General features: G+C 38.4%; 1 protein-coding gene across 1 annotated transcript in view; it reads right to left on the bottom strand.

Annotated features, from left to right (window-relative positions):
- Positions 1 to 15666, bottom strand: part of LOC309578215 (uncharacterized protein) — a 53019-nt gene that overhangs the window by 12148 nt on the left and 25205 nt on the right. Inside the window, exons 9-12 of the mRNA XM_082290638.1 lie at positions 13917 to 14002; positions 11678 to 11783; positions 1124 to 1207; positions 602 to 702 (exon numbers count right to left, since the gene is read on the bottom strand). Coding sequence (XP_082146764.1) covers positions 602 to 702; positions 1124 to 1207; positions 11678 to 11783; positions 13917 to 14002 — 377 coding nt within the window. The remainder of the gene's footprint in view (positions 1 to 601; positions 703 to 1123; positions 1208 to 11677; positions 11784 to 13916; positions 14003 to 15666) is intronic.

Raw genomic sequence — 15666 nt, 5'->3', positions numbered from 1 at the left:
GAGGAGAAGGGGAGGCACCACACCCGGTCTTTACAAACCAGGCTCCAGAGCCACTGGCCCCACAGAGCAGCAACAGCGTTCCTGTGCAGATGTCGCGTTGTCACGGCACTGTTCACCTGGCAATCCTCCACCTTGGGCCAGGAGATCTCCAGGCCTTACTGCAGCCCTCCACTGTTGGTGTTACCTGCTCTCCCCATGCTCCTGGTCACACCTCCGGGCACACAGGGTAGACTGTGCCTGGAGCCAGCGCTGAGCAGCCTCGGGCAGAGCTGTGCAGTGTCTGTGGCTGGGCTGCCAGCAGCCACTCTGCACCAATACTTCTCATACCTCACGGTCCCCTCTCTGAATTCAGCTTTACTCTTGACTTAAATCACATTATTGGCAATAACTACTCCCCAAGGGTTTGCAGTATGTTTGCATCTTTAAGAAAACAATAAATCCTAAACCATAGATCACCGAAGTAAACTGCACCTAGGAGTGAAGTGCCCTTTTAAACTCCACAATCCACTCAAATAGTTTATTAGCAAAATGGTTTACTAATACAGCACTGATAAGGGACATTATGAGGAATTTTCCTACAAACAAGCAGAAAAATAAATACCTGTATGGAAGATCACATTCTACGGCAGTATCTCTGGTTTCTATATTGGTCTTTTGTTGGTTTTCCATAAAGTAGTCCAGTTTATCTTGTAATTCTTTATTCTGGGAATCAGTAATTTTCATCACAAGTTTATTTCATTTATGTTAATTAAACAAGGAAATAAAATTGCACATTGCACTCTCCCCACAAGAAATAGTGTATAAGTATTTATTGAGAAAATAAAGGAATCCTTAATTCTGGAAAGAATATAAATTAAACCAACAGTTTTATTCAGAAGCTTCTGGTTTAAGTCATTATAAAACCATTTTAAAATTGTAAGTTAAGAAACTTAGCGTGAATATTGAGACTTTATTACATACATTCCTGACTGTATGACTGGTGTTGTAAGTTTAATTTCCATTTGAGAACAGCAAATACATATAGTAATTATACATCCAGATAACACTGGATGACATTTGTTCAAACTTAATTTGGTTTCATAAAATAATCACAATAATGCAAACTTAAAAGGTAATGCCTTACCTCACATTCTAAGAAAGAGATTTTTTCTAAAAGCTGTATTATAAATAATTCCTTTTCTTTTACTTTCTTCCTTAGCATTTCAATCTATGAAGAAAAACAAAGACATTTAGTCTGATGGGGATGGGAAAAGGAAGAAAAGGATCTAGGTATCACAGGAAGAAAACATGTTTAATATTATTGTTCAGCAGTAACTGAATACCTGTAAGTATTCACAAACTGCTTTAATCACTGGATTAGCTACCAAATTTAGTGGACTTTTACTAAAGAGAATTCATTCTGTAGGACAGCTAAACTGAAATCAAGGAACACTCAGAATACATTCATTTTTTTATGGCAGTCATTGCAAGAATGACCATTTCTGAATACTTGCATCAAATTTTCCATGCATTCTCGCCAGTCACTTTTAAACACTGTAGCTTAAAATCAGTGCTGTGAAAAAACACTAACATCCCTTTCAAAACCACCAGTGTAAAATTTTTCAGCATATCTGGAAACAGGGATTAATAGAAATATTCCCATCTTGCTAAAAGAGAAAGATAAAACACTCAAGGCACAATAATGAAAACAACAGCAGTACTACCACCCTCCCAAAAATTTACTGCTAGAAAATTATAAAATATTTTAAAAAAACATACAGAACTATGAAAGAAATTAAGCAAAACAAATACATATATTGATCTGAAAAATGAAAAGTTATAACACCAACTGAACTTTAATTTAGTCTCCATGACATTCAGGTATCACATCTCACTGACACAATGATCAGCTGTTACTTGGAAAAGCTAAAACATAAATGCCATACAGTGTTTGCAGAATACAGGAGTGCTATCATCATCCATCTTTCTCAAAATCTGGTATTTCCTTTTTTTCTCTTTTAAAGTCCATGTAAAAACCACCCATGTCATCTAAAGCTATTATCATTTCAGTTTTCAACTCACAGAAACACAAAGCTTGTAGCATTTTCAGAAAATCTTAGAACATACCTTGATCTTTATATTTAATTACTACTTTGTTTAATAGTATGCCTGAATGAAGTCAGCTATGTCTTCACTGGTTCAATAGCTTCAGTCCTGCCAATAAACTCCACTTTAAAAAGATAAACTGTTCTCTTAGGACTTTCAAGTGGATCTTTTCTATTAATATTCTGTTCTCCTACTGTGCATATAAGGAAATAATACTAACATCAATAATCAGTGCCAAAGAAGCCCAAAGCCAAGCACCGCTGTGTGATCACACTGACACACAGCCATTCTTGCTTGTTATTGAGAGTAATCAACTCTATCAGCTACCTAGGCTGGTTTTTACATCAAACACAAAATATTTCTGTTTCCAAATAAGTGATCAAATTATCTGTCATCCAAAAGCAATACCAAACTCTTGTGCTTCACCGGCATGTACCTTAACTTATATTCATTCTGTGATAGAAAGATCCTAAGACATGAAATACACTGACAGTAACCATTACGTTCACCAGTATCATGTACAAATAGATTTTGTGTAAGTTAAAATTAAAGTTCCGTTTATTCTTCACATTGGCTACAGAAAGACAAACTCCCTAAGGATGTTTTTGAGTTGCTTTAATTAGAATAGTCTGAAGGCAAAGATGAGCATGGACACCTTAAAATCTAATGGAGAATACAAAAAGGAAGATTTTGACAAACAGCTTCCTCCCCTTCCCAAACACAGAACTGAACTCCAAAAAGACATTTTGTAGTTTGGTGAGGATGCTCTAGGGAGCAGCAGACTGAAGCATACACAACAGTACCGCCAGCCTCTCTGTAACAGAGTACCAGTCAGAACCCATTAAAACCATGCCCTTGCCCCAGAATCACACCAGATTTTTAAATATGCCTTCTTTTCTGCAGAGAATATGGTCCTACACAATCCCATGCTCAGTGTCTCAGTCTAGCAGTCAAACAGAATGGTGTGGTTAGACCATGCTGGTTACAGAATGATCAGGCTGTGAATTGTGTAAATTACATAAACTTATATAAAACCTTTTGGTGGATCTTTAAACATTTGGAACTCAGACACAGCCACACACCCCAAATACATTTCAGGAGAAATAAATGCAACAGTGGCTAAAATGAGAGGCTGTTTCAGCACCAGGAAAAATGTCCAGCAGTCCTGCTCCCTGGATGCAACAGAGCACCCTGTGAGGCCACTGCAGAAGGAAAGCAGGATGAGAATGGAGCAGGAATGCTGCATCCCCAGACACATGGCCAAACAGCTGCCTCAGCAGCTACTGCAGTCCAAGGGCTGAAACAAGTGGCCTGACACAGATGACACATCCCAGCAGAGTAACTTACTATAAAAATAAGTTTATTTACTGAATAAGGACTTGGGTACACATCATCTTATGCCATTAGCCCCAGGAATGAAAAACCTGATTTGATTAATCCTTGAGAGGGTATGTCACAGGAAACCAGGAAAAACAGGAATAACTCTATGAGATTATATTAATATATTACTATATTAAATTTTAAAAACCCCAAAACCCACAAATCCAAGTCTTGAGAATTTCTTTGTTTCTAGAAGCTTCATAAAGCAAGAGAACAACTAGCAGGTGACAGAGCAATAGACTTTAACTCTGGGTTGAATACAATGTAAAGAGGAGGAGAGAAGAAGCAAGATGGGTCAAACACAATACTGAACTCCGGGCCTGAGTGGTGGCCAGAATAGACTGGTCAGAATGGTCAGAAACAAATCAGTGCAAACCAAAGACTCTCAAATTCCATGGACTGACTCTTGTATCCAAGTAATTTCTGGACTGACTCCAGGATAAAATTATCATCAAGATGTTCCTATGTTTTCTTTGGTCGATGCCCACGGAGTATAATCCACCTCATCCTTGCTGTCTGCAGACTTCAGCATTTCAGCTCACTGAACTCAGCAACTTGCTCCCAAACCTGGCTTTTGCACAACTACCCTCTCAGATTTCTTCATAATTTTCTACAAGCACTATTCAGGTACATCCTTCAGGTTCACTCTTCCAACCTTCTCTAGAAATGTCCAGACAGACTTCCCCTAGCACTTAATTCTTGACCTGACTTACATTGTTAAGACTCCACATTTCTACCTGTACTTCTATAACCTTCATGTTATATCATGTTATCATTAAGCACTCAAACAAAACTGGCAACGTACTTAGAAATATCAGTTACATTAATTAATTTCAAAACAGTTGTACTAACAGTAGTAATGTCACTTTAGCAACCCTGGGCCACAGTCACCCTTTTTCTTACCACTTCATTCTCTCTTACCTCCCCCAACCCACTGTATCCATTGTTCCTGCTTTCCCTTCTCCTGTTGGGAGATATCTGTCTATTCCAAAACTGTGAAGAGAAAAGCTACAAGGCCCAAGCTACAGTTTGTAATCTATCTGGTGTGCCAGCAACTGAGGGGCATCACGTGCTCTCAGCCCTTCAGCCACCCCACCTCAATCCCCAGCATTGCCCTGTCGGGCAGAGAAAGGGCAACTGATCTCTCCCCATCCTGGCACAATCCATGAAGTTCCCTGCCAATGGTGCTGGATGTACAGCTTGCATTTCACATACCCACTGCAATTTCTAATGATCTGAATCAGTCCAACATGGAATGTGAATCATCCTGAATTTATCCATTGACTCAGGATTAATATGGTCATGCACTTCTTTTTCTCTCGCATCCTTTTTTCCACCCTACTACTGTTACCACCTCTATGCTTTTGCCTCCTTCTGAAACTTTGAGGTCATTTCTCAAACTGCTTCAATTTTCCCACTGTCACTTTATCTTGCTGCATCTCCCAGAAAATTCAATTCTTCTTGTCCATCCCATCAATGAAGATCTCTTTCTTTCTCACTGCTGCACCTTATATAGTCTCCAAATACCAAACAATTGTCACAGTACTTGAATGGGCTGTGTAAATACTTTCTAGGAGGAGCTGCACTTCTGACTTTCTCCTGCACCATCAAGCAACTAAACTTTGCTTCACTAAGATGGAAAGTGAGATATAAGAGTCAACAGCATTAAACTGATCTTGTGGACAGAATACCTAAGAAGAACAGTCAGGAAGAGAATTGGAGAATTCAAGACCTAAAAGGAAGAGTCTCTAAAGAAATGCTGGATATGTGAGTAGTGGTATTAGAATGAAAAGTCAACAGAATTACTAAGCTACTAAAGCAGAAAGAAAAAGCATCTTGAGAAAAAACTAAAATTGTGTTTAAATGTAGAGCCTTTATAAAGAAAGCCTGAAATAGGAAACTTTATTTTATGCTGTGTAACTCAGACACAGATTTGGAGGCATTAAACTACACAGTGATCTCCTGGATTGGAACAGACCCAGCTATTAGGTAAACACAGTCAACATTTACCACTTGATAGTATTATCCATTAGTTTAAAATATTTATCAGGACGTAGTTTTAATATATGTATCACATTACTCAAGTATGCTTATATTTTCCTTATTCATCTACCATTAATGGATTGGGCATCAGTAACACCAATACAGAGACATGAACAAATTGGTCATAAATATGACTACACAGGACAAACACATGCTACACAGCATGCACGAAACAAGACAGATGACACATTGTAACATCAGCCTGAACTCTCAGAGGTAATTGCTGTACAAGGAAAACAAGATTTTCCCCAGTCCAGTATTTCACTGGACCTTAACTGGTATTTATGAGAGGCTAGACAAGTGTTGAATTTTTTTCAGGGAGAATAATACAGTAAATAGGAATGAGCACCTTTGCCTTTTAATCCTCCTTAAATCATGTGAGCAACTTATCAATACTTTTTGTATTTTAAAATTCACATTGCACTTACAGAAAAAGTAACAACTGATTGATTTAGGTTAATGCACCACCATAGAGACCTTCCTAAATGAATGAGCTCTATGAATGCATTATGCCAGTGGTTGATGTCCACATATGGCTAAAGAAGGGGCTGGCATATCCTAATGAATTACAGACATTGGCTCATTGTCTGCACATCAACCCACCTCGTTAAGCACTACCTTAGTAATGGGCAAGTTTTCTAATTAATGACTTGGCCTGGCAATTCCCAGCTGAAAGTGCTGATGTTATGCATATATAAACACTCTCACCAAACACCAGCAGTGCTTCTACCTCTACCAATAGATAAGCAATGTACTGCTTGCTTAAGTCCACTGAGGAATGCCAAACGCTTGTATTGGGGAGGGGTGGAGGAGGGTGTGGCAAGTTATTCATGTTCTGTCCTTTATCTTCTTCCTCAAATCTCCTAAGGTGGGTTTCTCTTTCTACATTTCTCGTTCTGCATTTTTGTTGTTGTTTTGTTTTTATGGTAGATACTATGCAGTGCAGATTTTGGTTAATAAAAGTTTGGCATCTGTTGTTGGTAATTGCATCTTGTCCTCCTCTGTGCTTCTGTGTGGCTTCTTTTACTTGACCTTGAAACTGTTCTTCCATATTCAAAGAGGGAAAATTCTCTGTATATCTGAAGTTGGACTGTCTTGATACAGATGTTTTCAGATGGTCAAGTCTTCTGTGGAAAAATTTCTTCTTTTATACCCCATTTGTGCAATACAAAATATCTTCTGCATTTGGGATATCATTTGCTCATTAGCACTTTTTCCTTTCATGCAAGTGTCTTCCCCGACAGAACAGGAGACAGCTTCTCCCTGGTGTCTGCTCACCATTTATTATCCAACGAATCTGAGACTAAAGCTGGAGAACAGCTCATGGGCCATGACCTAGAGACAGTTCAATTCAGTAGTTAGGGGAATTTCACGTGAAATCTGAGTTTTGTAGATAATTTCTTGGCATGAAATCAAATATCCTTTTTTCTTCAGACCCCTTCAGAACAGCTTCCTATATCTGCATCAACCCCCTTGCCTTGCTTACAAAATGTAAATGCTTATTTCCTTCCCTCTCCTGCTTCTCAACAATGAAACATTACATATAAAATTAGCTTATTGTGCAATGAAATTGCATCCATTTCAAAGTGAATTGCACAAATCTCAGAACTAAACCTGTCTTAAATCTCTCCAGGTTTGAAATTGAGATCAAGCCACAAAATAATTATTTTGTTAATTTAAAATCAAATTTTTTTGTATTTGTTTTGTATTTCATTTATCTTACATGACAGTTTCATTTCCTACCCTGGCAGGTCAACAGGATGAACTGGTTGACCCTATCAGATAGATACTCAGAAGAGAAGCTTTTACCCCTCTCACAGAACAAGAGCAATTTCAACCCTGAAGGAAACAATGTGGTAGCAGCTTCCCATGCCCTGCTGTGGTGCCTCTGTGCCTGCATCTGCCTGCCCAGTCCCATCTCTGCAGGGGAAAGTCCTTAGTGGAAGGGCCTGAAGTTTGTGTGCCTCTGCCTTTCACCTGAATTTCCCTGCAAATTCTTCCTCTCATCAAACTGTCTTTTTCCTGGATTGTCTTTGCAAGTCTCTCTCTGCCCAGCCATACTTTGAGATAGCATCAAAGGCAAAGGCTAAAAAATCTCTGAGCTTTGGGTGACCCACTCTGGCCATCTGTCTCTCCTCACTTGTTTTTTGAAAGCCTGCAGTGTACAAATAGCATGAGAAAAGGGCTGGGTTTCTAAACACCTGCCAGATACAAGTCCTGCACTTTTAACTGCCAGCGTTTCATATCCAATGTACTACACTAAGCAGTGAGCAAATAGATTTGAATAACAAACAAGTTCAGCACATGGATGAATCTGTCAGCCATAAATCATCTGCAGTCTCTCTTTAATGAGAACATGAGGCTTTAAGACTATGCAGGATAAGTTTCTGCTCAGCTGGTGCACTAATGGGCAGCAATTTTTTGCTCTCATAGAAAAGTATCCCTATGAGGATGAAAAATGTGTGTGCATGAGAGCTAACACACAGAGATATTGAAAGTCTGACTCCAGCAAACTTCCATTTTATTTCTTCAATTTATTTTTCTTCTGAAAGTTATTTTCTGTGCTCCTGTTTAATTTATGACTGGTTTAACTAGATCAAGTTGGAAAAGGTTCTATTAATACCTGAGATGGAAGGATTTCTTTTAAGAGGAAAAAAATTAGAAGCAAATTATTTCTTTGCTAAGGAGTATAAGCACACTGAATTGTGAGTGTCCTTCTCTGCCTGGGCTCAATTCCCTAGATCATATAAACACTGCATTCAGTGCCAACATGATGAGACCTATGAAGAGGAAGGTGTTAATACTCTTTCCCTCCATGGCCTCCTACATTTGGTGCTTCTCTGCCAGCATCCCCTTTTATGCCTAAGTTAGGATTGACCACCACCTCCTAACACTTTTTTAAATGCCATCAAAACAGCATCAGAGGTGTTAGAGCTGCCTGCTGCATCACAAAACTCCACTATAAAGTTTCTCTTTCACTTCGTCCTGACTGCTTGCTGTTCTTTTATAGAATGTCTTGCATCTGTCACTTGCAAATGATCCATCATCTTTCCCAAGAAGGGCTTAAGAGCAATGTATTTTGGGATTTTTTTCAGCCAGGAGATTCATCTCAGTACTTGTCCAACTTTGACAATTCTCCATATGAGTTTGAAGCAGTATATCTTGTTTGTTCAGCATCCCTTTGAAGTGATGTTAATTTCTCCAATTTCTCTGAATTGGAGATTGTAACAGCATAAACTCGTTGTGATTTACACTGGAAGAATAAACCCCTTACTTATACTTCAGATCTGTGTCCAATACATGATTATTAATACTAAATAAATCTCATCCTGCAGTCAAGCAAGGATAGGCTTTCTCACCTAGCAGCTCATAGAGTAGCTCTGTTCCAGCTTCCAACAAAAGCACTGCTGATAATTTTGACTACTTATTTTCCTTCCACTTCTCTCCTGAGTTTCAAAACCACATGTCAAAACCACGACACCAGGTTAGCCTGTTCTCACTCTGCTGTCATGCCACAGAGAAGCTAAGAGTTTCAGAAAGAAAGATTTCTAGCTTTTGAATTACTTGATTATTCTTTCTCAATTATTTAAATGCAAGTTATCAATATCATTATAATACCCTCATAAACCCTAAGATGGCATGTTATTTTACAGATACCAGCCATGAAAATACTGCAATAATGAGTAACATGACAGGTTTTCATTGCACTTTTCTTGCTATTCCTTGCCATTAAATTCTGCAATCAGTTAAATTTAGTGTAGGGAGGATGTGTGTTTAAATATACCCTGATGAACATGTCTTCCGGGACTTAAATAGTAGTGCAATCTTCCCTATTTACTCTAGCAGATATTTTTAGTGCTGCTGCTCACTAGTTTTTAACCTAACTTCAGAATAGACTTTTCAGATAGCTTTGCTTTTCAATATTTTCATTGCCAGTTTCTCAGCTTCTATGGCATAGTTAGTGAGTGCTTGCTTAAAATGAGCCAAAAAATACTTATCTAATGTTACGTAGAGAAGAGCACAAAATCATGAAAAGCACCACATGCTTGGATAGTTGAGGGCATACATATCTACAATGCTTTTTCTCTTGCCCCATGGTGAACAGCTACTCTTCTCTACATTATTAAAGCTGCTATTTTTAGGCCTTTAATTAAGAGTCCAGTTTAAAATAGCGCATGCCAACTATATTGTGGGTATTTTCTTGAACACAGTACAAACACAGCAACAAATAGCATGAAATTAAAAAGCAAAGCCCCAAACATTAAATGCCTGATGTACTTGATACCACCTAACCTGATCAAACCTCTGGTACAGGAGTCTTTAGCTACCTCACTAGTGAAAATACAGATGTAGCTACAGATGTTCATGCTGTTCTCAAGGAAGCTGAATTAAAAATTCACACAAGGACTAAAGGAGAGAGCAAAAATATTTACCCTATGGTTATGTGGCAGTCAAGGACTGATAGAGGTTTAACTGAATCTGAAGAGCAGGCAGTCAGACAGCAGTTAGAAGCAGACATGTTTGACAGTTAAGTAGTGACGTGGTCACCTAACACTCGTTAAATAGGATAACCAGATGATCTAGAAGGGCTTTCTGTGTATATGAAGGCACCAACAGAGATTCATTACAAGGAATCAGCAAGCTAAACTCACCCATTAAATCTAATATTTATGATATCATAATCATTGGCTCAGGCTTTGTATGTGGTTTTATTCCAAAACAAAACATGGAGTGGAAAGGATTTGTTATACCAATGCAGCCCACTAGAGGTCAACTAGCAGTTTAAAACACGTTTAGTAATAAAGGGCAAAATTTAGGCCACCATCCTCATATATTACTAGAATCATTCAGGGTGCCACATGTATAACAAATCCTTTAGAACTTTTGTTTAGAACAGACAGAAAGAACCTCATAATACAATGTCTGGTGAACACAGATACAAAACAGATTAAATAACTGTTCCCATAATGAGGGGGTTTTGTGCCACTTGCACCGCCACACCATAATCCATTAATTAGATGGATTGGATTATTAGACTGAAGAAATTTTCCTTAATAGACTATCATGGAATAAAAACTGTTAGTTCAGTTTTAGACCAGCTATGATGCTTGAAAACAGTGATAATGGCAAACTAAACTAAAACCAAAACCTCAAGACTTGACGTGTCTGTTATGACTTTAATCCTTCTGTGTAAAAAACACTTAGTATCACACATCTGATCATACAGAAGGACTACATCAGAATCTTATAAATACATACTTGACAAAAATGGAACAGCTCCATGTCTAATCAGAAATCCTGCAATAGCACATTGTGAATGCAGAAAGAATGCCTTAGATTTGAGTGGTTTCTAAATATTTGATATTTTGAATATATGATGTCCAGATACAAATCAAAGATATCTCATGAATGCCTATCCTCTATGCAGTAGGAAGGCTCATCTAACAGAGCTGTCAGTCTGCTTTGTAAAGCTCCAATTTAAACTTATCTATTTCCCACGTCATTCTTTCCACTTGGAGAAACAGAAATGTTTGCAATTACAGCCTTCTGACTGCAAAAGTTTCCTGACACATAAGTAGCCTGTAACCTAAAGCATCTATCCAGCAAAATTCCACTTAAAATTTTGCAGGAAATGGTATCCGCTAAGATGGTGTCCCCAGACCAGGGTAAGAAGAGATGAGCAGTGAAAAACTGTGCTTACCCACCTATTTCTGTGAGGAATCACATTAAAAGAAACAAAAAAACCCAAACAAAATCCCCCCCCAAACTAAAACAACAGAACAATAAAGGTCAGTTTTTGCCTTCCACTTCTGTACAGGAGGGAGACCCTTCATGACTAGACTGCATTGTGTCAGCAGGTACCCTCTGAATAGTTCAAATTGAGCCAGAAGTTGTATGTTGCATTTCCTGAACACCCTTGAAGAAGTAAAGAATTAGTGTCAGCCTAAAGATCATGTATATAAAAGTGATCTTTATACTTATATAAAAGTATAAAACCCATACCACTGGATTAAACTGCTTTCATCTACTGTTTTGCTGGCTCCAGATGCTTAACTCAACTTCCACTGTAACTAAGGTGGCATAAGGCAATTGCACAAAGAACACAGTTCTCTTTGGATTATGTACTAAAAGAATCAGTGTTCCTCAAAGACGTTTTACTACACCTCACCTCCTCAACCATATGCTTGACTTTCTTCTGTTGGCAGTGGACCATGTCATCCAGATGCTTGATCCGCTCTCTCAGGCTGGCTGCTACCTCCTCCAAATGCTGCGACCTGGCAAAACAGGCAAGAACCAAACCTGTAAGTGGGGAGCTATGCAGTGTAAGCAGAACAAGAACAACCCCCATAATCCACCATAAATCAGGGCAGGCAAGTCAAATTGCACTGACAGATGTCAAATTGTCCAAAGTACATTTTAATGTGGTCTTAGTCTAAGTGGCCGTCTCCACCCAACTCAACTCACCTTTGTCTTGCATACTGACATGCTTAGTCAGAGCCTGAAATGCTGACAATTAAACAATGTGACAAAACTCATCTCAAGATGTGTTTTCCTTTAAGTGAAAGGCTTGTAGACAACTAGATCTTTAGCTTCAGAGAGACACATTTAGCCTGACTTACTACTACCTGCAAATATTTTGGAAATGTATGCTAAACAAAAGCCAGGAAGCTTTCAAAGCTGTCTTACTGCAGGGGAGCCTTGAGTCAAGAATGTGGCAGAGCTGCCAACAGCAGCACAATGCTAACTGGAATAGTATTAACTCCTCAACAGTCAGCAAGAATGCTATAAATGGTTTAAGTTTGTGCATACAACTCTTCAGATAGATTCTGCATTTCTTCAGATCTGTTTAATACAGAAAGTGAACACCCACAGAACTCCTGCCACAAGTTGGTTTTCAGCTTGTCAGAAAAGTAGCTTTAGAATATACAAGGAAACAGGAGTGAAGCTTTTCCGTAAGTTTTTGTCTCTTTGGCCATGGGAGTCTCCATTTTTATCTGAATGTCCAATTCTTAAAATTTGTCAAAGAAAGCAATTACTTGCTTACAAAATAAACTGCTGTACTCTTAGGTTCAGGAATGGACAGAATTTGAGAACGGGAAGAGGGGAATCAAAAACAAAAAGGCTTTTTTCATCTTGACCTGTGCACAGCAGAAAAAAAAGAAGAAAGAGAAAAGAGAAAAACAATTCTAAGACAAAGCAGCAGATGGCAAACTGTAAGACATGATTCCAGTGAATGACTGAATTGTATGCTCTTTCACCCCCAAAAGAGTCTCTATTATAAACTGTGAAGTTCTCTGCAGAAATGTAACTGCAGCACTTTGACAAGGACTCAAAAAATTCAAGGCACTGCTGCTGGTTTTTCAATTGTGCATATTAAGGTCTCACAAAACTTTAATTTATATTGTGATTGCAATTATAGCACATATTTTGTATCTCATTGGAAGATTCAGGATCTTAAGCATTTATAGCAATAGAGAAACAGAACAGACATCCTTTCTAAGGTGGAGCACAAGTGTCTGATAAGGTACGGACAGGTAAAGACAACTTAAGAACAAACCAGCATCATCTGAACACAGATTCATTGCTTGCACAGCATAGATTGCAACTGTGAGCTTGCTTGCATTGCACGAATTACTGCCTGAACATTGCCTTTACCCTTTTTACTGCAGTGTAACTTCTCACACTGAAAAGGATTCACTGAAGCGAGAAGGGTCTGTGTTATTCAGAGGTAAAGAAAACCAGCAATTATCTTTCATCTCCATATTCTATGTTGTATGCAAGTGACATCTGTTCACTTTAAGCTATTATTTTAACAGGCTGCTGCAAAAAGCCATTCTTATCCTGGAACCAGAGAAGCTGGTCACTGATCAATACAAGGCACTGAGAAGCTCTCAGCAGGGACCTCCTTTTATGTTTATGCTTCCCAAAGAACAGCAGGATGCCCAAAGCCTTAAAACTGAATTTCTGGGTGCCACAGAACCGTAAGTAGTAATCAAGTACAATTATTCAGTCTCTGGTTATAATTCATCTTTACCCACTCAAGCAGTGTCATATAAACCTTTGAGTTTAGATAGTGAAAGTATTCATAGTCAGGATTATAGTCCTCTAAATTTGAAAATACAGATTTAAGAAAAATGCAAGCCACAGATATGTCACAGCTTGTTCCATCTACAATGGACTCTACACATTTGCAAACTTTTCAGAAAAGATGCATGAAGGTGGTCTTTGTCACAAAAATTAATTGTCTTGATATTTTACACATAAATAAACCTACATTCAGATGGACAATCCCTACCAGACTGCAGTTTTAAAGTCAGAAAAGGCAAAATTCAGATGTCTTCAAAAACAAAGAAACCCCTAAAGTTTCCTAGCAATACTAAAAGTTCCACAGACAAGTCATATCTCACCTTTCACTGTCGGAGTTGTTTTCAGATTTTGCTCCAGATATTTGTAGTTCATTTAATTCAAGTTGTTTTTGCAGCTGGTGACGTTCCTAAACAAGAAAAGTTATCTTTCAATTCTCCATGTATCAAAATGTAAAGGCTTCACAAACCATATGTCATTGCAATTCAAAGCATCATTTGTGAAATTAAAATAGAAACTGATTAAACAAAATTCATGCATTTCCTATTGCCAAGGAGCACAGAATACCTAATAATAAAATCAATTTCCCAGCTATGCATGGAAATAAGATCACTTTTCAATTTTCTATTTGAAGATATATGGCTGTACTTGAAACTGAATTTTTTTCAATAAAAAGATGAGTCATCAAAATCTTTAACTACATAAATGTCAAATTGTCCATGTTATCACTCCAAAAAGATCTCCCAATCCAAGGCTGAGATAAAAGGTATTGCTGCATTTTCTTCACCCAGAGTATTCCTGTTTATTTTTAAGTGCCACCAGCACAGTGCTTGTGAAGATGTATGAGGACTTGGGGACTGAGTCAAAACAAGTTAGCAGAGAAGGAAGTGTGTTATCCACTTTAATAGGAATTTAAGAGCCATTCAGTCTCACTGGGCGAATATCAGCCAGATAAGAGCAGACTAAATAACTAATGTGAAGGAACTCATCTGTACTTGTGAACTATACTGGAATCCTACATTCACTGCATAATACTTAAAAGTTGTAGGCTGAAGCCCAGATGAAGTTAATGGAGCCACTACAGGGGCATATTAAGCTGAGTAATTTCAGTGTAATCACTAATTCTACTAATGGATTTTCAAGCATTAGATAAAAGGGACTCAATGCACATTAGACTAACCAGTCAAGCCAGCAAGACTGACTTATAAAAACCTATTTCTCAGTAGACACTGATATTAAATATGTACTACACTAAAGTAAAATTGGTGAAAAAAACCACTTCATTTGTAAGAGCAGAAGATTTTATTCCCTCCACTGACTAAAACACTCTCTGCTCCTGTATTTGAGATAGTGAGGCACGAATCTTTAAAGATAATGAGATGCCCGCTATTGAATGAAATGAGAAATGCCAAAGTACATCCAAGACCATTTCATAGCTACGGCAGCCAAGGCTGCTCTTGAGCTTCACATTCCCCAGGAACTCCTCCTTGTTGGTGAGAACAAGGTCCAGAACAGCACTTCTCCTCACTGGCTCCTCTAGCAACTGGAGAAGGAAGTTATCATCAACACATTCCAGGAACCTGGATTACTTATGCTCTTCAGTGTTGTCCCTCCAAATGATGTCAGGGTAGTTGAAAATCCCCATGAGGACCTCTTGTGAACAAGAGGCTGCTCCCATAGTCTGTAAAGGGTCTAATCCTTTTGGTATTCCTGGCTGAGTGTCCCCCACTCTAATGTCACCTGTCCCTGCCCTCCCTTTAATCCTGACCTACAGGTTCTCCATCAGCTTCTCACTTATCCCCAGATGGAGCTCTGTGCACTCCACAGACCTACCACAACAACATTTCTAAGAGACTCTGGGTCATTTATGATTATTACTTGATTAGACTGTGAAGGGACACTGAATGGTTTTCAAATTCTCTCTTTAAAATAATGACTCACTTCCTAAATAAATGCTGACACCTTAGCCCTGTAAGGACCACCAGAAAGCCAGAACCACCTCCTAATCACAGTTGTCTCAATGGCAGTCCAGGTGCATTTACTGATACAAATACAGTAACTAAGATCCAAACA

This window comes from Coloeus monedula, assembly GCF_965178545.1.
Source record: "Coloeus monedula genome assembly, chromosome: 14".
Classification (NCBI taxonomy): Eukaryota; Metazoa; Chordata; class Aves; order Passeriformes; family Corvidae; genus Coloeus; species Coloeus monedula.
Note: the sequence above shows the minus strand (reverse complement) of the source record. Positions and strands in the feature narration are given on the sequence as shown.